Consider the following 24358-nt stretch of genomic DNA (forward strand, 5'->3'; position numbering starts at 1 on the left):
ATTGAACAGAATCATGATGGAGATATCACTTCTCTAGGAATCCTTAGGTTCTCCAACACTAAACTATGGTTGACTTGTGATGGGAATTGAACACAGAATCATGGTGGAGATATCACTTCTCTAGGAATCTTTAGGTCCTCCAATACTAAACTATGGTTGACTTATGATGGAAATTGAAAACAAAATCATGATGGAGATATCACTTCTCTAGGAATCTTTAGGTCCCCCGATAGTAAACTATGGTTGACTTGTGGTAGACATTGAACACAGAATCATAATGGAGAGATTCCTTGAGAAGTATTCTCCTAGATTTTTCATTTTCACAGAGACCCAGTGCCCAAAGACTAGGAAATATGGAGAGCGAATTGCCCTTTCAAGCTAGTGTTAGTGACCAAAGGTGACTTTCTACCAGTTGCCTCCTGGATTTGTGTATCTTCAATATGCCTTACTAAGTAAAGCAAAAGACAATAGATGCGGTTAAAGATAATGTAAATGTGTATATAAATTGTTGATATATCTAAAATAGGAGTGGGAATTGTCCAGATCTCCAGATGATATTGGACTTCCCTAAGTAGCATAGACAACAATGGGGGATACTGGGAATTGCACTTCAAATCATCTGGAACAATGGGAGATACTGGGAATTGCACTTCAAAACATCTGGAGGGCCAAAAGGTCTATAGTTGGTCCCAACCAGGGATGTCTAGTATTCGACAATGTAGAGGTGCTGCATCTATTTTTGATTTCATTGATGTTCCTCCCATAGCTATTCTGAGTTGTACCGGAGTTCTGTAAGTGCGTACCTGTCTTGTAAATCTATTTTCAACCTCATTTAAATTAATAAGGCAACCTTGTGCTCTATAAACTCTTTGGACTATTAGTTTAAATATAATCTTACAATGTGTCACGTTGATTGGTCTTCAGAGCTCAAAAAGGAAACAAGCTTGTAAACGTTAATTCGCGTGGCTTCTCTCTGAGCTGTGTTAGGAAGGATTTACTACATTCCTGAATTAGACTGATGGGACACGACGTCTGGGTTTCCACCAGGCTGTTCCTGGGACCAACAACAATAAACCTACTGAAGCAATGATATTTACATGGACGTTGAATCACCATTCCGCGATTAATTAAATAGGTCTATGCTAGTTAGTACTAGTGATTGGATTGGGACTAGGTTCTTAACCAGTTGAGCTTTTATCACAATTCAACCCAAGTATTACAGAAAACACACATTTTGGCATTGAGTCCCACCACACTGACAAATAGTTCTGGTTTCTTTAATGTCCAAGTCTTTAGAAGGATTTAAATTAAGGTTCGTGCATATCAATTCACCCATCCTTGCCATGTTCTTCTTCTGACCATCCCTGGTGACACCATCTCCTCGAGCAGTTTAGTATGATGGCCGGTAACTCATAGAGCTCGTATTGCTCGTTGAGCTGAAGCCATTGTGATATTTTGAGTAACGCGATAACTGATTTATGGTGCTCCTGGACAAGACGGACCTACCATAAATCTCACCCCAGGGGCGAGAAGGCCTTCTGAGGTCTGGCAGAGGCTGTTTCGTGGCACACAGAGAGCTCCTTCTGGTGGCCAGGGCTCTTGATGGTGTCATCTCATTGTTGCACAGCGCATAAGGCTTACTGCTGTCCAAGGCCGGGGTCTCAGATCCGCCTGGATTCAGGACTTCCACTTTGCATGTTTCAGGGAAAACTTGAAGGATTGGCCCAGGCATGTCGACTTCTAATGGAGGTGGCTTGACGACAATCCTCAGCTCTGGTCCCTCCGAGATGCATGAAGAAGCACCCAATAGTGCACAGATTGTAGCAGAGTCCTTTACACGTGTGGCCAGGGCTTTGGTTTCACCCGTGTCTTCATCCCCATTGGTGATGGCGCATTGTTCCTCGCCTGTGATCGCTGCATTTCCATCACACGGGTTGTAGACTTCCACTGCACACTCCGCGGCCATAATTTCGACGATAGGACCAGGTAAGCAGATTTCAATCTCCGGAGGGTGTATTATCACTTTGGAGCCTGGACCTTGTGTTACGCATGGGTTGTCACTCGGAAGCCCACATGGGACCGAGGTGGAGCGAGTTGTGCGTTGTGGGAGAACAGAGCAGTCAGAATTGGAAGCCGATCGGGTTAAGGCGAGTGGGTGGGTCTCACTGGGAACGCAGGGGATTGAGCTTTCGATGAGGCATTCATTGGGATTGCTGCTGAGCATTGCCCCAGGTAACATAATGCAGACCGGTGGGGGATAGATCACCAGCTGCGAGTCTGAACATGCGGTGGTGCAACATGGAGTGTCTCCCCCGGAAATGGCACGGAGACCAGAGGATTTCGTGACGACAGCCTTGCAGGATCCTTCCTCTCCATTGATGGGACATGACGTCTGGGTTTCCACCAGGCACTTACCAGGATTTGTGGTGAGACGGAGACCCGGTAAAGTGATGGCCAGCGGTGGCGGGTGGATCACCATTTTTGCATCCGGGCATTTGGTAACGCATGGCTCCGTCAAACACTTTACAGGCGTGCCAGACATTCTGCTGGGAGGGTGGTCAGCCTGGGAGGAAAAAGAAGGTACATCAAAGAAAAGCTGAATTACATTGATGTTCAGTCAGTGAAGATAAAGTCTCATCCCTCTGATGGTTGCCTACAAGATAAAATCTCAGTAGTTGAGTAACATTTGTGAAAATTCCCTCTTCTATGCCATCATTAATGCAGTGGTTATCAACGTGTGTCTCTCCAGATATTTTGACCTTCAACTTCTAGGTCTATCACTCTATCATCTAGCTATCTATCAGGACCTGAAGGTAGGCCTCTCTTAGGTCATCCATCCATCTATCTATTGCAGTGGTTCTCAACCTGTGGGTCTCCAGATGTTTTGGCCTTCAACTCCTAGGTCTATCACTCTATCACTCTATCATCTACCTATATCTATCAGGACCTGAAGGTAGGCCTCTCTTAGGTCATCCATCCATCTATCTATTGCAGTGGTTCTCAACCTGTGGGTCTCCAGATGTTTTGGCCTTCAACTCCTAGGTCTATCACTCTATCGTCTATCTATCAGGACCTGAAGGTAGGCCTCTCTTAGGTCTATCACTCTATTATCCATCTATCTATCTATTGGTTTTCAACCTGTAGGTCTCCAAATGTTTTGGCCTTCAACTCCTAGGTCTATCACTCTATCATCTATCTATCAGGACCTGAAGGTAGGCTTCTCTTAGGTCTATTTATCATCCATCTATCTATCTATTGCAGTGGTTCTCTCCAGATGTTTTGGCCTTCAACTCCTAAGTCTATCACTATCTATCTATCTATCTATCTATCTATCTATCTATCTATCTGGACCTGAAGGTAGGCCTCTCTTAGGTCTATCACTCTATCATCCATCCATCTATTTATTGCAGTGGTTCTCAACCTATGGGTCCCCAGATGTTTTGGTCTTCAACTCCTAGGTCTATCACTCTACCATCTATCTATATCTATCTATTGCAGTGGTTCTCAACCTGTGGGTCCCCAGATGTTTTAGCCTTCAATTCCCAGAAATCCTAACAGCTGGTAAACTGGCTGGGATTTCTGGAAGTCGTAGGCCAAAACACGTGGAGGCCCAGAAGTTGAGAACCACTGCATTAAAGCATCAGGAGTCTTGTATCTTGTTTCACGTAGAAACTGTGTGACCCACTACTAAAATATTTGCAAATATTTAAATCTGTGATGAACAAGGAGTTTCTCAAGAACCAGGAAACCCAACTGATTGGGAGACACCTGGACCAAACCAGAATTGTTGCAGTTGAAGTCTTCTTCTGGGCCAACTGCAAAACTAAACCAAAAACACAGTGTGGGGTCTTTTTGTTTCCTTGTTTGGGGGTGACAGGCATAACACGTGATAATCTGCACATGTGATAATCTGCTAATCTGCACAAGGAGGATGATTCACACAACGCAAACGTTCATGAGATGATTCCTTCTGGACAATGAAATGAATAAACATGTGCATTTTTAATTACTCCTATAAAGTAGACGTTCACCTTCTGATAGATTTCACTTATTCTATAATGATGTTTCAGGTTTCCTCTCATCCCATTGGAATTTTTGTGCTCAAGTAACCAACATACTAAAAAAAAACCCACACACTAGATACCCCCCCTCAAATGTGGTAAATGAGATTGAGATTGTAACCTGATCAAAACTCATCCTTTTCACCTCTTTATCTTTTCGTTAGACCAGTGTTTCTCAACCTTCCTAATGCCGCGACCCCTTAATATAGTTCCTCATATTGTCGGGACCTCCAACCATAACATTATTTTCATTGCTACTTCATAACTGTAATGTTGCTACTGTTATGAATCTGATATCCATGATGTATTTTCATTCTATGGACCAAATTTGGCACAAATACCCGATACACCCAAATTTGAATACTGGTGGGGGTCTGTAGGGATTGATTTTGTCATTTGGGAGTTGTAGTTGCTGGGATTGATAGTTCATCTACAATCAAAGAGTTGGTTCCATTCCACCAATGATGGAATGGAACCAAACGTGATATATAGAACTCTGATGAACAACAGAACATACTGGGAGGATTTGGTGGGCATTGACCTTGAGTTTTTGGAGTTTGTAGTTCACCTACACCAGAGAGCACTGTGGATCAAACTTAGCACAAATACTCAATATGCCCAAATGTGAGCACTGGTGGAGTTTGGGGAAGATAGACCTTGACATTTGGGAGTTGGAGTTGCTGGGATTTATCGTCCATCTACAATCAAAGAGTGTTCTGAACTCCACCAACGATGGAATTGAACCACACATGACATGCAGAACTCCCATGACCAACAGAAAATACTGGAAGAGTTTGGTGGACATTGACCTTGAGTTTTGGAGTTGTAGTTCACCCAGAAGCGGCCCTAGATAATTTTCAACGGTAAGCAAACAGTATTTTGGCACCCCTCCCCCAATCAATCACTGATATATATATTCTGTTCGTCGTGGGAGTTCTGTGTGCCATATTTGGTTCAATTCCATCATTGGTGGAGTTCAGAACACTCTTTGATTGTAGGTGAACTATACATCCCAGTAACTACAACTCACATATGTCAAGATCTATTTTCCCCCAAAAGTGCCTCAAGAGCACTCCTGGGCAAAACCAACTATACTGTGAATGCTTACTTTGCGTAATGGCTTGAGCCGCCTCTGAGTTCACCTATATCCAGAGAGCACTGTGGACTCAAATAATGATGGATCCGGACCAAACTTGACACAAATACTCAATATGCCCAAATGTGAACACTGGTGGAGTTTGGGGAAAATAGGCCTTTACATTTGGGGGTTGTAGTTACTGGGAGTTATAGTTCACCTACAATTAAAGAGCATTCTGAACCACACCAATGATAGAATTGGGCTGAACTTCCCACACAGAACCCCCATGAAAAACAGAAAATACTGTGTTGTATGATGGTCTTTGGTGACCCTTCTCACACCCACTCATGATCCCCTCAGGGGTCCTGCCCCCAGGTTGAGAAACACTGCTTTAGAATGTATCCAGGGGCGGCTCATCCATTACGCAAAGTAAGCGGTCGCAGTACCCTTTCTTTTGCCAGGGGTGCGGAGGCGCCTGTGTAAATGCTAGGCCTGGGTAACAACGGAAAAATTTGTTTCTAAAATCAATTTGTATTTGGGGGGTTTTTTTGTTTCGATATTTAAAATAATTACAAAATTTTCCTTTTAAAAAGTTCGATATTTATGAAATTTCGTAAATGGTAAAAAATTAACAAATCGATTTCCGAAACAATAACGAATCGATTCGTTAATGGCGGACGCGACCGCGAAATACGCTAAAAAACCTCCAAAAACTTCTGAAGCTTCCCTCTCCCTCTGTTGTTGACTGTTGGTGTGATATTATAATTTTTTTTCACTAATTAAACCATAAAACTTGCCCCAGACATGCGGAAATAATAACGAAACGACCTCAGAACAATAACGAAACGAATACAATAACGAAATATGAAGCATTTACAAAACGTTTTTGAAAAATCGTTTTTTTAATAATTGCTCCAGAATGATTCGTTATCGTTTTGTAATTGAAAAAATTAACAAATTATTAACAAATTACGAATTAACAAAACGAAACCGCCCAGCCCTAGTATCCAGGGGCGGCTCATCCATTACGCAAAGTAAGTGGTCGCAGTACCCTTTCTTTTGCCAGGGGAGCGGAGGCGCCTGTGTAAATGCCCCTCGACCACCACTTGAGGAGCGCCCCTCGGCTCACAACAGCCTTAGCAGTCCGAGGGAAGCCTCTGCAACCTATTACGCAAAGTAAGCATTTGCAGTATAGTTGATTGTGCCCAGGGGCACTCTTGAGGCGCCCATTTCTTGGGGGGAAATATGCAAGTTGTAGTTACTCGGATGTATAGTTCACCTACAATCAAAGAGCATTCTGAACTCCACCAATGATGGAATTGAACCAAATATGGCACACAGTACTCCCACGACAAACAGAAAACATATATCAATTAGGGCTGGGCGGTTTCGTTTCGTTAATTCGTAATTCGTTAATAATTCGTTATTTTTTAAATTACAAAACGATAACGAACCATTCTGGAGCAATTTTTTTTAAAAACGAATTTTTAAACACGTTTTGTAAATGCTTCGTATTTCATTATTGTATTCGTTTCGTTATTGGTCTGAGGTCGTTTCGTTATTATTTCCGCATGTCTGGGGCAAGTTTTTTGTTTAATTAGTGAAAAAAAATTATAATATCACACCAACAGTCAACAACAGAGGGAGAGGGAAGCTTCAGAAGTTTTTGGAGGTTTTTTAGCGTATTTCGCGGTCGCGTCCGCCATTAACGAATCGATTCGTTATTGTTTCGGAAATCGATTCGTTAATGTTTTGTAATTTTTTTCACATTTACGAAATTTCGTAAATATCGAACTTTTTAAAAGGAAAATTTTGTAATTATTTTAAATAACGAAACGCAAAAACCCCCCAAAAATGAATCGATTTTAGAAACAAATTTTTCCGTTGTTACCCAGGCCTAATATCAATAATTGGTTGGGGGGGGGGGCACCAAAATACTGTTTGCTTACAATTGAAAATTACCTAGGGCTGCCTCTGAATGTATCCCATATATGGATGCAGACTTTCCAAATTCACTGGTATGGATTTGCATTTATTCAAACTACCAACCTAACCCCATAATTTGTGCTCATGGAAGAAACCAGAAAAGGCGTAACAAACGCTCTTTGACTCACTTCATCCAAACATATATTTACTCCAAGTGCCAATGGGATTGAGTCACAAATGCCCTGCTTGCCGTGGATGTTCCAAACTGGCCCTTCGTTACATTCTTTGTGCCCTTCCTAATGATTTAATGGCCGCTCTGTGTGGCCTACTTCTTGCATAGCACAGCCTACAGACGTTCTGCAACTTCCGAGCCCTTCCGAGTTCCATTCCTGTCCATCCCTTCTTTCAGAAAAGAGCACCACCCATCCCATGGCTCTCTTCCCGGTCATATATTCCCCTCCCTTCTCCAAGTCGGTTCCACTTCCCTTCTTTTTCCCAATCTAGCTTAGCCAGAATCTTTATGTTTTCGGAAACACAAACTCAGTTACATACCTGCTTTGCTCTGCCTTGTCACTCAGAAATCTCACACCACCCATGTGGAGTATACGGCTATTTCCACAGCTTTATAGCTTGCAAGACTCTGGCACTCCCTTTTTTTTTTCAATTCCTTCCTCTCGGCATTGCTAATTGGGAACTCTAGCAACTCCAGAAAGCTTGGGATTTGCTCTGAGACATCCGCTTCGGGAAGGAAGGCCATACTCATCCCATAAATTGATGTTTTTTTACAAGGAGAAATTAAGGAAAGCAATGAAAATAAGCATTTGCAGTTTCCAGATTAGCATCTGAGTAGGGAACACGGGGGACCCCGGTGGCGCTGCGGGTTAAACCGCTGAGCTGCAAAACTTGCTGACTAAAAGGTCAACAGTTTGAGTTTGGGGAGCAAGCTAAGCTCTTGCTGTTAACCCCAGCTTCTGGTAAGCTAGGAGGTCGAAAACATGCAAGTGTGAGTAGATCATTTCCAGATTAGCATCTGAGTAGGGAAAATGGGGACCCCAGTGGCGCTGTAAGTTAAACCGCTGAGCTGCGAAACTTGCTGACCAAAAGGTCAACAGTTTGAGTCCGGGGAGCAAGCTAAGCTCTTGCTATTAACCCCAGCTTCTGGTAAGCTAGCAGGTTGAAAACATGCAAGTGTGAGTAGATCATTTCCAGATTAGCATCTGAGTAGGGAAGATGGGGGCACCGGGGGCGCAGTAAGTTAAACCGCTGAGCTGCGAAACTTGCTGACCAAAAGGTCAACAGTTTGAGTCCGGGGAGCAAGCTAAGCTCTTGCTGTTAACCCCAGCTTCTGGTAAGCTAGCAGGTTGAAAACATGCAAGTGTGAGTAGATCATTTCCAGATTAGCATCTGAGTAGGGAAGATGGGGGGCCCAGTGGCGCTGCGGGTTAAACCGCTGAGCTGCGAAACTTGCTGACCAAAAGGTCAACAGTTTGAGTCCAGGGAGCAAGCTAAGCTCTTGCTGTTAACCCCAGCTTCTGGTAAGCTAGGAGGTCGAAAACATGCAAGTGTGAGTAGATCATTTCCAGATTAGCATCTGAGTAGGGAAGATGGGGGCCCCGGTGGCGCAGTGAGTTAAACCGCTGAACTGTGAACCTTGCTGACCAAAAGGTCAACAGATTGAGTCCAGGGAGCAAGCTACGCTCTTGCTGTTAACCCCAGCTTCTGGTAAGCTAACAGGTCGAAAACATGCAAGTGTGAGTAGATCATTTCCAGATTAGCATCTGAGTAGGGAAGACGGGGGCCCCAGTGGCGCTGCGGGTTAAACCGCTGAGCTGCGAAACTTGCCGACCAAAAGGTCAACAGTTTGAGTCCAGGGATCAAGCTAAGCTCTTGCTCTTAACCCCAGCTTCTGGTAAACTAGCAGGCTGAAAACATGCAAGTGTGAGTAGATCAATAGGTACTGCTCCCGCGGAAATGTAACAGCACTCATTTTGGCCACATGACCTTGGAGGTGTCTACTAGGCTTGGGTAACAACGGAAAAATTTGGTTCTAAACTCGTTTTGTTTTTAGGGGGCCCTTGCGTTTCGTTTTTTTAAAAAATTCCAAAATTTTCCTTTTAAAAATTTTGAAATTTACGAAATTTCATATAATTACGAATCGATTTGTTAATGGCGGACACGATTGCGCAATATGCTAAAAAAACCTCCAAATGGGACAGGGGGAACTTCTGAAGTTTCCCTCTCCCTCTGTTGTTGACTGTTGGTGTGATAAAACTAACAACAACTATAAAACTTGCAACAGACATGCGAAAATAATTACGAAATAATTACAAAATAATTACGAAATAATTACAAAATAATTACGAAATAAATTGAAAAAATTGTTTCGAATCTAATTTACTCCTCACACTATTCCTGCATGGCTCAATATTGGATCGTAAGCTAATTTAAATACGAATTAATAACGAATTACAAATTTAACAAACGAAACCGCCCAAGCCTAGTGTCTACAGACAATGCTGGCTTAGAAATGGAGATGGGCACCACCCCCTAGAGTTGACTTAATGTCGAAGGGAGACCTTTAGCTTTCATAGAATCATAGAATCAAAGAGTTGGAAGAGACCTCATGGACCATCCAGTCCAACCCCATTCTGCCAAGAAGCAGGAATATTGCATTCAAATCACCCCTGACAGATGGCCATCCAGCCTCTTTACTAGGAAAGATGGGCAAAGAGCAAGGCAGTAGGTTTGTTTGATAAAAAATGGTTCAAAACTCATTTTGGATGTTTGATTCTAAATTCAATTCGCATTTTCACAGAAAAAAAAAGTTCGAAACTTTTCGAAACTTGCGAGACTTCCGAATCTTTCCTTAATGGTTTGAAAGTATTATTTCCTGTTTCATTGGGTGGTCTTTACTTTGAAAGTAGTTGTTTTTCTCCAGAAGGAGCGGGGAAGCAAAGGGAGGAAAGTCATTCCTTGGTTTTAAAACACTTCCCAGGCTCACGAGGGGAGAGGAGAGGAGAGGAGAGGAGAGGAGAGGAGAGGAGAGGAGAGGAGAGGAGAGGAGGAAAGTCAGCCACTCGGAAGGGCTTGCTTCCCAGGCTTGCGCCAAGGCCAGGAATAGGGCTGGGCGGTTTCGTTCGTTAATTTCGTAATTCGTTATTTTTTTTATAACGAAGCGATATTGAACCATTCAGGAGCAACTAAAAATCGAAACGAATTTTTCAATTCGTTTCGTAATCGTTTCGTAATCGTTTCGAAATCGTTTCGTTATTATTTCCGCATGTTTTATAGTTGTTGTTTGTTTTATCAGTGAAAAAAAAATAATTATCACACCAACAGTCAACAACAGAGGGAGAGGGAAGCTTCAGAAGTTCCCCCTGTCCCATTTGGAGGGTTTTTTAGCGTATTGCGCGGTCGCGTCCGCCATTAACGAATCGATTCGTAATTGTTTCGTAATTGTTTCCTAATTTCCGAAATTTTGTATATTTCGAACTTTTTTAAAGAAAAATTTCGGAATTCTTTTAAAAAACGAAACGCAAAAACCCCCTAAAAACGAATCGAGTTTAGAAACAAATTTTTCCGTGGTTGCCCAGCCCTAGCCAGGAATAATTTCCGACTCACTTACTACTTCGTAACAGAAATGGCGGAAAAAACGTTGAAATCACTTCAAAAAGCAAATCTTTCCGAATTTATTCCGAATTACGAAGATTCCAACCGAACCTAACCATGCCTACAAGGCAGGAGTGGGGAACCTGTGGTCTCCAAGTACTTTGGGGCTCCAACTTGGGGCTCCCAAGTCCCAATCCAACTATTCTAAGGCATTCTCCACATCCTCTTGGAAGCAGTTGAAAAATTATGGGAGAGTTAAAAGGGGGTCCCAAAGGGTCCAAGAGAAAAACAGGAAGAGACTCCATCAATGGTGGCCATGGAGATGTGGTGGTCCGGCCAAAAGGTAATTGTGGCTCTTTCTGGGGTTCCATTAATCTCATGTAAGGGTCCAAGTCTTCTAGAGAAAAACAGGAAGAGACTCCATCACTGGTGGCCATGGAGATGTGGTGGTCCGGCCAAATGGTAATTGTGGCTCTTCCTGGGGTTCCATTAATCTCATGTAAACATAGGATTGTTGTTTGAGCTTCTCCCAAACCATTTGTCATGCTCTCCCACTTCTCAGTTTGCCAATGTCACACTCTCAATCACAAACAATTTACATTAAACCCCTGGTCGGTATCACACTAGGACCTAAAGAGTAGGTGAAGAGGGTGCATCCCATCTGAAATCATGTGGTTGCCTCCTACAGAATTCTGGACCTTGTAGTTTAGTGAGATCCAGGACCTCTCTGGTTGAGCTTTGTAAAGGCTCCTCCCCTAAACTACAAGTCCCAGAATTCTGCAGGAGGTAGCCATGGGATTTTAGATGGGATGCATCCTCTTTGCCTCATCTTTGAGCACTACTGTGATAATATACAACACTCATGTATCAGAAAGAATAGAACAGAATAGGGACCTCAGACTCCAAAGTCAAAACCTAACATTCTAATTAATGGATAATACAGCCTTCCAGGTTGTGCCTTCATGCAAACTCTGGTTTAAGGTGCTCCTAACACACAAACTCAATTGAGGTTTTGCCATTGCCTTTCTTTTAGAGCGAGAGCATGACTTGCCCAAGGTTAACCAGTGGGTTTCCATGGCTAAGTAGAGTCCTAGTCAAATGGTCAAACCAACAAACCACACTGGGTCTCATCCTCCCAGGTTGCTGTTTGATGTTTTCAAGCCATGTTTGGGTTATGGCAGCTCTGAGAAGGCTCTCCCATGAGATTTTCTTGACAAGATGAGCTTAGAGATAGTTTGCCATTGACTTCCTCTGAAGCTGAGGGGGACCACCCATTGGGTCTCCATGCCCAAGTGAGGAATCAAACTCTGGTCCCTCCAAGATCTAATCCAACAAGCAAACACTGCAAGAATACTGGCATAAAATCACAATCACAAGAAAATCAGGATGGATTATGCTGAGAGCTTCTCCACAAGTCAAGAGAAAGCTCAAGATGAGGAATAACCAACTTCTGAAGATCTCCCATTCTTTCTTTTCTGAAGTTCTCCATACTTCAAGAGAAATCTCATGAGAAGAAAGATCCAGAGTCTGAACAATGTCTATTTTCTCTCTTTTGAGCAGTGATTCTCAACATGTGTAGAATTGTGAAGGACCTCAAGAGAGAGAAATTCTCCAGAGTCTGGATCTTTCTCCTCTTGAATTGTGGAGAACCTCAAAAGCAGTGGTTCTCAACCTGTGGGTCCCCAGGTGTTTTGACCTACAACTCCCAGAACTCCCAGCCAGTTTACCAGCTGTTAGGATTTCTGAGAGTTGAAGGCCAAAACATCTGGGGACCCACAGGTTTTGAGATTCTCCACAATTCAAGAGGAGAAAGATCCAGACTCTGGAGAATTTCTCTCTTGAGGTCCTTCACAATACTAGTGAAATCACATGAGGAGAAAGAACCAAATTCTGGAGAATTTCCATTCTCTCTTTCTTGACCGAGAACACCACTGACAACCAGAACCTACCGTCTGAAACTTACCAGATCCTAACTGTCTTCCACTAAAAGAAAACGAGAAAGAACAAACATTACCAAGGAATATTCATTAAAAAAAGAGAGAGAGGTGGCTTGAGAACCTGCTTCCTGGGTGCAGCTCATGCACCTTAGTCATCTTACGCTTCAGGGGAAGGTGGAAATCCAAACTGAAGATGCCCACACAGGCTCTGAAGAAGCCAAAAAATAAATCTCCATATTCTGCCAGCATGAACATTGGAATATGACCTTGGAGTCTAAGGTTCAAAACCCTAACAGACCATGGAAACCCACTGGATGACCTCCAGCAGGTCACAATCTCTCATCCTTGGAGGAAGGCTAAGGCAAAACCACATTGAACAAATCCTACCAAGCAAAGCCCATAATAGGTTCACCTTATGGTCATTGTTAAGTCAGAAATGACTTGTAGGTCCACAATACTATCAACAACAACACTCTTTTGATAGAATCAAGAATGCAAAACTGGGGACATATTTTAGAGAAGTGGCATGGACCACCAGTGGTCCACAAGAACTAAGATATGGTCTGTGGCCTCAACATTACTACACCATTGGATTGAGAGTGACTGGTCTCACAAAACCCTCTTATAGTGCCAAAGCTGATTAAATATGATTTTCTGTGGATGAGCAGATGGCAACTACTGGATGGGATATGTTCTAGATCAGAAACTAAAGCTGATGGGGCCTATCCAATGCAATTTTCTGAATCAACACCCCAAATAACCAAACTGAATCTAAAGTTGACCAAAACCTGATTCATAACCCTTTTGGTAATAATGTTGGAGAGTGGTCCCTGGTCAAAGTGGTCCCTGGTCAAAGTGGTCCCTAGTCAAAGTGGTCCCTGGTCAAGGTGTTCCCTGGTCAAAGTGGTCCCTGGTCAAAGTGGACCCTGGTCAAAGTAGTTCCTGGTCAAAGTGGTGCCTGGTCAAAGTGGTCCCTGGTCATAGCGGTCCTTGGTCAAAGTGGTCCTGGTCAAGGTGTTCCCTGGTCAAAGTGGTCACTGGTCAAGGTGTTCCCTGGTCAAGGTGTTCCCTGGTCAAAGTGGTCTCTGGTCAAAGTAGTCCCTGGTCAAAGTGGTCCCTGGTCAAAGTGGTCCCTGGTCAAAGTGGTCCCTGGTCAAAGTAGTCCCTGGTCAAAGTTGTCCCTGGTCAAAGTGGTCCCTGATCAAAGTGGTCCCTGGTCAAAGTGGTCCCTGATCAAAGTGGTCCCTGGTCAAGGTGTTCGCTAGTCAAAGTGGTCCCTGGTCAAAGTGGTCCCTGGTCAAGGTGTTCGCTAGTCAAAGTAGTCCCTAGACAAAGTGGTCCCTGGTCAAAGTAGTCCCTGGTCAAGGTGTTCCCTGGTCAAAGTGGTCCCTGGTCAAAGTGGTCCCTGGTCAAAGTGGTCCCTGGTCAAAGTGGTCCCTGGTCAAGGTGTTCCCTGGTCAAAGTGGTCCCTGGTCAAAGTGGTCCCTGGTCAAGGTGTTCCCTGGTCAAAGTGGTCCCTGGTCAAGGTGTTCCCTGGTCAAAGTGGTCCCTGGTCAAAGTGGTCCCTGGTCAAGGTGTTCCCTGGTCAAAGTGGTCCCTGGTCAAGGTGTTCCCTGGTCAAAGTGGTCCCTGGTCAAAGTGGTCCCTGGTCAAAGTGGTCCCTGGTCAAAGTGGTCCCTGGTCAAAGTGGTCCCTGGTCAAAGTAGTCCCTGGTCAAAGTTGTCCCTGGTCAAAGTGGTCCCTGATCAAAGTGGTCCCTGGTCAAAGTGGTCCCTGATCAAAGTGGTCCCTGGTCAAGGTGTTCGCTAGTCAAAGTGGTCCCTGGTCAAAGTGGTCCCTGGTCAAGGTGTTCGCTAGTCAAAGTAGTCCCTAGACAAAGTGGTCCCTGGTCAAAGTAGTCCCTGGTCAAGGTGTTCCCTGGTCAAAGTGGTCCCTGGTCAAAGTGGTCCCTGGTCAAAGTGGTTCCTGGTCAAAGTAGTCCCTGGTCAAAGTGGTCCCTGGTCAAAGTGGTCCCTGGTCAAGGTGTTCCCTGGTCAAAGTGGTACCTGGTCAAGGTAGTCCCTGGTCATAGTGGTCCTTGGTCAAAGTGGTCCCTGGTCAAAAACAGATTGGGAACCACTATTTAAGAATAAGTTGAAATATTTATTCAACTCACCCTTGGTTTATTTATCTAACAAACCAAGATCCACACTGCTGGATAATCCCAAGATCTGTGGATTATCTGTGGATTTATATTATCCAGTTTAAATAAAATAATCTGGGATCTGATCCTGGAATATACTTCAGCGTAGATCCAACCTAAGAGTGCATCTACACTGTGAAATTAATGCATTCTGACTACACTAGAACTGCCTTGGTTAAATGCTATGGAATTTTGACGAAGCACCGAACCTTTTTGGCAAAGAATGCAAAACACTTTGTCAAAAGTGGAAACAAAACAAGTGTGCAAGAAAGAGGAAAAGGGGAAAAACATCTCTGACTCACGCCAGAATGATTGCGCTGTTGAAAAGCATGCTACTTTGTCAGAGATGCAGGGCATTTTGCAAAGCATTTTGTGAAATTATAGCACATAAAACAGGGCGGGGTGGCATTCCAAGCTTGTTCTCATTTTTTGATGCCAACATTTAAACAAAACCGGTTGGGGGAGCTTGTGGGGAAACGGTGCTTTGGTTTCTACTGCCCATATGGCGACATTAGTGGGGAAACTGGTTAGTCTGGAAGAGTCATGGATGGAATGAATCCTGAATTCAGGATGCAGCTGTTGTATGTGTTGGCCTTGATGGGCATAATGCAACCCCAAGACCACATGTGTCACCCCATAAGTTTGTTCTTGTGATTCTTGACTGCTCCAGATCCGACCTTTGGTTGGCCTTCTGGAGTTTGGATCTGATTTGTAAATAGATTGTAGGTTGAACCAGCTGTTGGGGCATTGATGTCCATCTATATCAGTGGTTCTCCACCTGGGATCCCCAGATGTTTTTGGCCTTCAACTCCCAGAAATCCCAACAGCTGGGATTTTTGGGAATCGTAGGCCAAAAACATCTGGGGACTCCAGGTTGAGAACCACTGATCTATATACTAGAATGTCTGGTTGGAGGAATATTGATGTCCATCTATATCAGTAGTTCTCAACCTGGGGTCCCCAGATGTTTTGGCCTTCAACTCCCAGAAATCCCAACAGCTGGGATTTTTGGGAATCGTAGGCCAAAAACATCTGGAGACCCCAGGTTGAGAACCACTGATCTATATACTAGAATGTCTGGTTGGAGGAATATTGACCCCCTAGACCAGGGGGTCCTAAACTTTTTTTTTTAACCAGGGACCACTTTGACCAAGGACCACTCTCCAACATTAGTACCAAAAGGTTACGAATCTGTTTTTGGTCAACTTTCGATTCAGTTTGGTTATTTGGGGTTCTGATTCAGAAAATTGCATTGGCTAGACCACATCAGCTCAGTTGTTCACCGGAGATGGGTACAACAAAGAGCTCTGGTGTGGGCTGGTTCATGAGGTCACAATGAGTTGGAACGAATAAACAACAGACCACATCAGCTCCAGGTTATGGTTTTCTGTGGGCAAGCAGATGGTGACTACTGGATGGCATATGTTCTGTAGTCACCATCTGCTTGCCCACAGAAAACCATAACCTGGAGCTGATGTGGTCTGTTGTTTATTCGTTCGGACTCATCGTGACCTCATGAAGCAGCCCACACCAGAGCTCTTTGTTGGCCATCACCACCCCCAGCTCCTTCAAGGTCAAGCCAGTCACTTCAAGGATACCATCCATCCACCTTGCCCTTGGTAGGCCCCTCTTCCTTTTTCCTTCCATTTTCCCCAGCATCATTGTCTTCTCCAAGCTTCTTCTTCTTCTTCTTCTTCTTCTTCTTCTTATTATTATTATTATTATTATTTGGTCTATCCAATGCAATTTTCTGAATCAGCACCCCAAATAACCAAACCGAATCTAAAGTTGACCAAAAATGGATTCGTAACCTTTTGGTATGAATGTGAGAGGGTGGGCCCGGGTCAAGGTGGTTCCTGGTTAAGAAAAAGGTTGGGAACCACTGGTCTAGGGGGTCAATATTCCTCCAACCAGCCATTCTAGTATATTGATGGTCATCAATGCCCCAACAGCTGGTTTAACCTACAATCTATTTACAAATCGGATCCATACTCCAGAAGGCCAACCAAAGGCCAGATCTGGAGCAGTCAAGAATCAGAAGAACAAACTTATGGGGTGACACATGAGGTTGGACTATGTTATTATCTGCAATAGTAACGGTGAGGCCGTAGACCATGTTTTAGTTCTTGTGGACCACTGGTGGTCCATGAACCACTGCCTTAGACTTATTGCAGATGCCCACCCCAGATACATAGCATCTTCCCCGAATCTTGTCTCATGTAGATACGTTGGATGGCAGCACCCGTTGTCCACAACCAACACACTCCTGTCCGTGGAGTGTCAACCAACACACAACTGTGTTGGCAGTGGTTGATGGGAGCTGCTTTCCAAGACAATGTTCATCTACAACAATGAACACCTCTATCTTGATAAATATTATTCCTTAGGACTCCTTCAAAACGCCCTACGTGCTTAATTACAACCTTCTTGTGAGTTCTAGACTAATAAAAGCAAAGTACACATTTTGTGTAATTAAAAAAAGCCACCACACAACAGGATCAAAGAAACGTGGTCATATTTAAGTGTTGATCTTGGGATTCCTTATATCACGAGATTGGCTCCAAAAATACATTAAGCTATTTTTCCAAATACGGAGACATTTCAAGACAAGGCAGAATTATTGTTGACCCATTTCGGTATTCTAAGGTTTTCAAGACAGACATAATTTGTACTATAATTGCATTTTATGAACAGAAAACAGCACTTTCCACACCCAAACACATCCAAAAATAATAATTTCATGCAGAAAATGCAGTTTTTCAACACAAAACAACCCCACGCAAATTTTGCGCAGAATAAAGCCCAAATTGCGGAAAAATTCATCAGCTCAGAAATCCTCTCATTGGAGAAGCTCGAACTCAAATAACGCATTTTTCTTATTTTATTCCCAACTACTCCCCGACATTGAAACATCAAAATCTCCACCCCAAAATATCTCCCTTATTTCCTATGCTCTCCACTCCTTTAAGAAGAATGGGGCCAGAAGAATGGCAAAATGATGATGTCCCATCCAGTAGAATAGATTCATGAGTTTGAGCAACACAGGTTCTCCAGATCTTGGAAATTTCAAGCACTGCTCCTCAGATCTTGGAAACTTCAAGCACTGCTCCTCAGATCTTGGAGACTTCAAAAACTCCATATCTTGGAGATTTCAAATCCCAGAATTGCTCTGTTAGTTGAGGCTCCTGGGAGTTGAGAAGGCAAACATCTGGAGAACCTCAACTTTGAGATGATTTTCTTATTTTATTCCCAACTACTCCCCAACATTGAAACATAAAAATCTCCACCCCAAAATATCTCCCTTATTTCCTATGTTCTCCACTCCTTTAAAAAGAATGGGGCCAGAAGAATGGCAAAATGATGATGTCCCATCCAGTAGAAAAGACTCATGAGGTTCTCCAGATCTTTGAAACTTCATGCACTGCTCCTCAGTTCTTGGAGACTTCAAAAACTGCTTTTCCATATCTTGGAGATTTCAAATCCCAGAATTGCTCTGTTAGTTGAGGCTCCTGGGAGTTGAGAAGGCAAACATCTGGAGAACCTCAACTTTGAGATGATTTTCTTATATTATTCCCAACTACTCCCCAACATTGAAACATCAAAATCTCCACCCCAAAGTATCTCCCTTATTTACTATATTCTCTACTCCTTTAAGAAGAATGGGGCCAGAAGAATGGCAAAATGATGATGTTCCATCCAGTAGAAAGGACTCATGAGTTTGAGCAACAGAGGTTCTCCAGATCTTGGAAACTTCAAGCACTGCTTCTCAGATCTTGGAGACTTCAAAAACCGCTTCTCCATATCTTTGAGATTCCAAATCCCAGAATTGCTCTGTTAGTTGAGTCTCCTGGGAGTTGAGAAGGCAAACATCTGGAGAACCCCAACTTTGAGATCATTTTAATCCAGGTTGGTCCCAATAAAAGTTAATGGAACATCTCACAAATTTGTTTTGCTGTGGATTTTCTTATTTTTGTTGGGATGGGTGTGTGGCTAAAGAGAACGCACTGGAAGAAACAAATCCCAAAGTTTCCTACCCCGTCGTTGGTGACTTACCTGCCTCTCTCAGCAGCTGAATTCAAAGAAGTTGGTTCAGAGAGTCTCATGAGCTTTTATAAAGATTCCTCAGCCTTGAGGGGATGAGACAGCCTTTGAAGGCCAAGGACGTAATTAGATCCTGACCAAAATTTGCTACACGCGCTCCATTTGTTCTAATTGCCAAGGCTTGCATCGTTTGCTTTATTTTCTGGCCCAGTCTGGGACATGTGTTTGGAGTGCACATATGTGGCTTTTCGAGGAACAATACCTTCAAACCAACTCTTGGGCTGCCTTGCGTTGGGTCTTACGGAAGAACGGTGGAGGGGGAAATTTCTGCTGATGAGAGCTTTCCCTGTTTTGCTTAATTCAGAACAAACCCATGCATGGAGTTGGTTCCCAGCACCACCCCGGGGTAGCCTAATATTCTGCTAGCCACATCAGAGAGACTATTGTTGCCATGTCATTACTTGAGATCCATGTACAGCTTGTTATCATTCATGACGTGCCTCAGGATGCTGCTTTGGGTTGAACAGGTGCAGGATTTCATAAAGATTGCATGTGGCCAACCTGTAAATTGGAATTATAGTCTTATAACTGCTGGAGGAATCATCTTTCTAGTCTTGAACAACTGAACTTTAACCTCCCAAAACGTACCTACCTCGATCATCTGGAGAGGCCCTTCTCTCGCTCCCGCCCCCTTCGCAGGTGCAACTGGTGGGGACGAGGGAGAAGGCCCTTTCTGTGGTGGAACTCTGGAACTCGCTCCCTAAGCATATTATCCTAGAAACCTTTAAAAAGAACCTCAAAACCTGGCTCTTCCGCTGTGCCTTTGGCAAGTAGGTATACAATCCCACACACTCTTGTTTAGCCTCAACGTTCTGTCATTGGAGTACACGTCCCCGTCCCCCCCACTTTGTGGGAAAGTTTGAATCCACAAACCCCGCTATAATGAGTCCTCCTCCGCAAATAATCCATTTCTCTTTATCTCACCATAGAATCATAGAATCATTGAATCAAAGAGGTGGAAGAGACCTCATGGGCCATCTAGTCCAACCCCCTGCCAAGAAGCATGAATATTGCATTCAATTCACCCCTGACAGATGGCCATCCAGCCTCTGTTTAAAAGCTTCCAAAGAAGGAGCCTCCACCACACTCCGGGGCAGAGAGTTCCACTGCTGAACGGCTCTCACAGTCAGGAAGTTCTTCCTCATGTTCAGATGGAATCTCCTCTCTTGTAGTTTGACGCCATTGTTCCGTGTTCTAGTCTCCAGGGAAGCGGAAAACAAGCTTGCTCCCTCCTCCCTGTGGCTTCCTCTCACATATTTATACATGGTTATCATGTCTCCTCTCAGCCTTCTTTTCTTCAGGCTAAACATGCCCAGCTCCTTAAGCCGTTCCTCATAGGGCTTGTTCTCCAGACCCTTGATCATTTTAGTTGCCCTCCTCTGGACACATTCCAGCTTGTCAATATCTCTCTTCAATTGTGGTGCCCAGAATTGGACACAATATTCCAGGTGTGGTCTAACCAAAGCGGAATAGAGCATGGGGAGCATGACTTCACTAGATCTAGACACTAGGCTCCTCTTGATGCAGGCCAAAATCCCATTGGCTTCTTTTGCCGCCACATCACATTGTTGGCTCATGTTTAACTTGTTGTCCACGAGGACTCCAAGATCTTTTTCACACGTACTGCTCTCGAGCCAGGCATTGTCCCCCATTCTGTATCATTGCATTTCGTTTTTCCTGCCAAAGTGGAGTATCTTGCATTTGTCCCTGTTGAACTTCATTTTAATAGTTTTGGCCCATCATCTCTCTAATCTGTCACGATCCCTTTGAGTCCTGCTCCTGTCCTCTGGAGTCTTGGCTCTCCCTCCCAATTTGGTGTCGTCTGCAAACTTGATGATCCTGCCTTCTAGCCCTTCATCTAAGTCATGAATGAAGATCCTGACCAGGACCGGGCCCAGGACGGAACCCTGCGGATGGCACTCCACTTCTCACTTATTTCCAGGATGAAGAGGAAGCCTTGGGGAGAATCACCCTCTGGGTTCGTCCGCTTAACCAATTCCTGATCCATCTCAAAGTAGTTTTACCTAGCCCACATTGGTCTAGTTTCCTTGCCAGAAGGTCATGGGGGACCTTGTCGAAGAAGGCCTTCCTGAAATCCAGGTATGCTACATCCATGGCATTCCCTGCACCTAGAGGGGAATGAGAGGGCCTTTTCTGTGGTGGCCCCCCAACTCTGGAACTTGCTCCCTAAGGATATTAGGCAAGCCCCCACATTGACAGTCTTTAGGAGGAGCTTGAAAACTTGGTTGTTCCAATGTGCCTTCCCTGAATGAAAGACCAATAATTCCCTGATCTGACCAATTCTCTGCAAAATGTCCTCTGAAGCACTTTATTCTACCTGTTGGGGCAATCAACCCTACCTCAACCTCTAAAACCTCTATTCAGACTCATTTTATTGTTGTCACACCCAGTGCTTTCATTTTTTTTAATCTATTAGAATAGGCCCTGCCCACAGTGTTGGATCCTTGTGTTTTTTAAATGTTGTGTTTTATTGCTGATATGTTATTTATTACGGTTTTGTATTGTATTTTGTTTTTTGTGTATTTTATTGCTGTGTTGGTTGATATTGATGTATCGTATTGTCGGGCTTGGCCTCATGTAAGCCACCCCAAGTCCCCGTGGGGAGATCGTGGAGGGGTATAAATAAAGTTTATTATTATTATTATTATTATTATTATTATTATTATTATTATTATCTAGCCGTCCTCAGGAGAGAGACAAGGACGGCTAGTAAATAATAATAATAATAATAATAATAATAATAATAATAATAAATAATAGTCACCTACGGATGTGAGAGCTGGACCTTAGGAAAGGCTGAGCGAAGGAAGAGAGATGCTTTTGAGCTGTGGTGTTGGAGGAAAGCGCTGAGAGTGCCTTGGACTGCGAGAAGATCCAACCAGTCCATCCTCCAGGAAATAAAGCCCGGCTGCTCACTGGAGGGAAGGATACTAGAGACAAAGCGGAAGTCCTTTGGCCACATCATGAGGAGACAGCAAAGCCTAGAGAAGGGAATGATGCTGGGGAAAGTGGAAGGCAAAAGGAAGAGGGGCCGACCAAGGGCAAGGTGGGTGGATGGCATCCTTGAAGTGACTGGACTGACCTTGAAGGAGCTGGGGGTGGTGACGGCCGACAGGGAGCTCTGGCGTGGGCTGGTCCATGAGGTCACGAAGAGTCGGAGACGACTGAACGAATGAACAACAACAACTAGCCGTCCCCGGCCACGTGTTGCTGTGGCCCAAACGGGGGTTCTGTTTGGGAGGTTTGGACGAATTCTATCATTGGTGGGGTTCAGAATGCTCTGTGATTGTAGGTGAACTATAAATCCCAGCAACTACTACTCCCAAATGTTGAGATTCTATTTCCCCCAAACTCCACCAGTGTTCACATTTGGGCATATTGAGTATTCATGTAGAGTTTGGTCCAGATCCATCATTGTTTGAGTCCACAGTGATCTCTGGATATAAGTGAACTACAACTCCAAAACCAAAGGACACTGCCCACCAAACCCTTCCAGTATTTTCTGTTGGCCATAGGAGTTCTGTGTGACAAGATTGGTTCAATTCCATCGTTGGTGGGGCTCCGAATGCTCTTTGATTTGTAGGTGAACTACAAATCCCAGCAACTACAACTCCCAAACGACAAAATCAATTGGGTTGTTGTAGGTTTTCCGGGCTATATGGCTATGTTCTAGAGGCATTTTCTCCTCTAGATCCATACTTTGTTTTTTAACGCAATTGTATTACACTCCAGAACTCTGTCTGTCTGAATCCTGAAGTCCAAGAGGAGTTTGGCATGTTCATTCTCTGTAACTCTTTCCAGCTTGTGATCCCACCATTTGTCACAGGAAGATGGTATTTGTGGCACAAGTTCCAATGAATCATCAACAGTGTTGTGCTTCTGCTTGTAGTCTGTCTGCGGTCTTCTTGCAGCATCTGAGGATGTGATCTATTGTTCCATCTGCTTCCTTGCAGAGTCTACACTTGGGATCTGTTGTCGACTTTTCAATTCTGGCTTTGATGGCCTTGGTTCGAATGGCTTGTTCTTGGGCTGCCAGAATCAGGCCCTCCTTTGTCTCCTTTTTCAGAGTTCCATTTGTGAGCCACAGCCATGTTTTTTTTTATATTATTATTATTATTATTATTATTATTATTATTATTATTACCTCACCTGGCAGCACCTAGACAGGAATATTTCTGAGGCACTGGAAATTCAGATGCAGAGCAATGATGTCTGAGATGTTCTCCTGGCCCTGAAGTGCACGAAGGCACTTATAGTTGGCCCCTAAGGGATCTTTCTAGATGCCTGTTGAGATACCTCATAACTAGAACTTATCTACACTAGTAAAAAAAACAACACCATGCTTCCCTAAGTCTGGTGATGCAGTCTTCATAACCTCTGGTATGTATCTGGAGTTTGTAGGCCATAACCTAACTTTGCTTCACAGAAATACTCTGCAGTTGGCAGGAAATTTTGGAGTATCTACTAGACAGCCTGTACCATTCCTGGATGACTTACACCCAATAGTATTGAAGGAACTAGCGGAAGTCATTTCGGAACCATTGGCAATCATCTTTGAGAGTTCTTGGAGAACGGGAGAAGTTCCAGCAGACTGGAGGAGGGCCAATGTGGTCCCAATCTTCAAGAAGGGAAAAAAAGGATGACCCAAACAACTACCAATGTCCGGCCAGCCTCACGTCGATACCAGGCAAGATTCTGGAAAAGTTTGTCAAGGAAGTGGTCTGCAAACACTTAGAAACAAATGCGGTCATCACTAAGATTCAACATGGATTTATCAAAAACAAGTCATGCCAGACTCATCTGATCTCTTTTTTCGATAGAGCTACAAGCTGGGTAGATGCGGGGAATGCCATGGATGGAGCGTATCTGGATTTCAGGAAGGCCTTCTTCAACAAGGTCCCCCATGACCTTCTGGCAAGCAAACTAGTCCAATGAGGGCGAGGCAAAACTATGGTGAGGTGGTTCTGGAATTGGTTAAATGGACGAACCCAGAGGGAGATTCTCACCAAGGCTTCCTCCTCTTCATCCTGGAAAGAAGTGACGAGCGGAGTGCCATCAGCAGGGTTCCGTCCTGGGCCCGGTCCTGATCAGGATCTTCATTCATGACTTGGATGAAGGGCTAGAAGGCAGGATCATCAAGCTTGCAGACGACACTAAATTGGGAGGGATAGCCAATACTCCAAAGGACAGGAGCAGGATTCAAAATGATCTTCACAGATGAGAGAGATGAATGGCCAAAACTAACAAAATGAAGTTCAACAGGGACAAATGCAAGAGACTCCACTTAGGCAGGAAAAAAACAAAATGCGAAGAGACAGAATGGGGGACAATGAGGCCTGGCTCGAGAGCAGGATGTGTGAAAAAGATCTTGGAGTCCTCGTGGACAACAAGTTGAACATGAGCCAGGAATGTGATGTGGTGGCAAAAAAAGCCAATGGGATTT

The 24358-nt window shown here is 44.0% G+C and overlaps 1 protein-coding gene across 3 annotated transcripts in view; it reads right to left on the reverse strand.

The window, feature by feature from the left end:
* Positions 1-232: 232 nt before the first annotated feature.
* LOC132764218 (uncharacterized) overlaps positions 233-24358 on the reverse strand; it is a 38262-nt gene continuing 14136 nt past the window's right edge. Inside the window, exons 1-2 of one of the 3 annotated variants that reach the window (XM_060758114.2) lie at positions 12638-12723; positions 233-2563 (exon numbers count right to left, since the gene is read on the reverse strand). In XM_060758114.2, the coding sequence (XP_060614097.2) occupies positions 1391-2542 (1152 nt within the window). In that variant the 5' untranslated portion in view covers positions 2543-2563; positions 12638-12723 and the 3' untranslated portion in view covers positions 233-1390. Of the gene's footprint in view, positions 2564-7617; positions 7717-12637; positions 12724-24358 lie in introns of those variants that run through there. The other 2 variants (XM_060758112.2, XM_060758113.2) reach the window with 2 other exon arrangements.

This window comes from Anolis sagrei, chromosome 12 (genome assembly GCF_037176765.1).
Source record: "Anolis sagrei isolate rAnoSag1 chromosome 12, rAnoSag1.mat, whole genome shotgun sequence".
NCBI lineage: Eukaryota > Metazoa > Chordata > Lepidosauria > Squamata > Dactyloidae > Anolis > Anolis sagrei.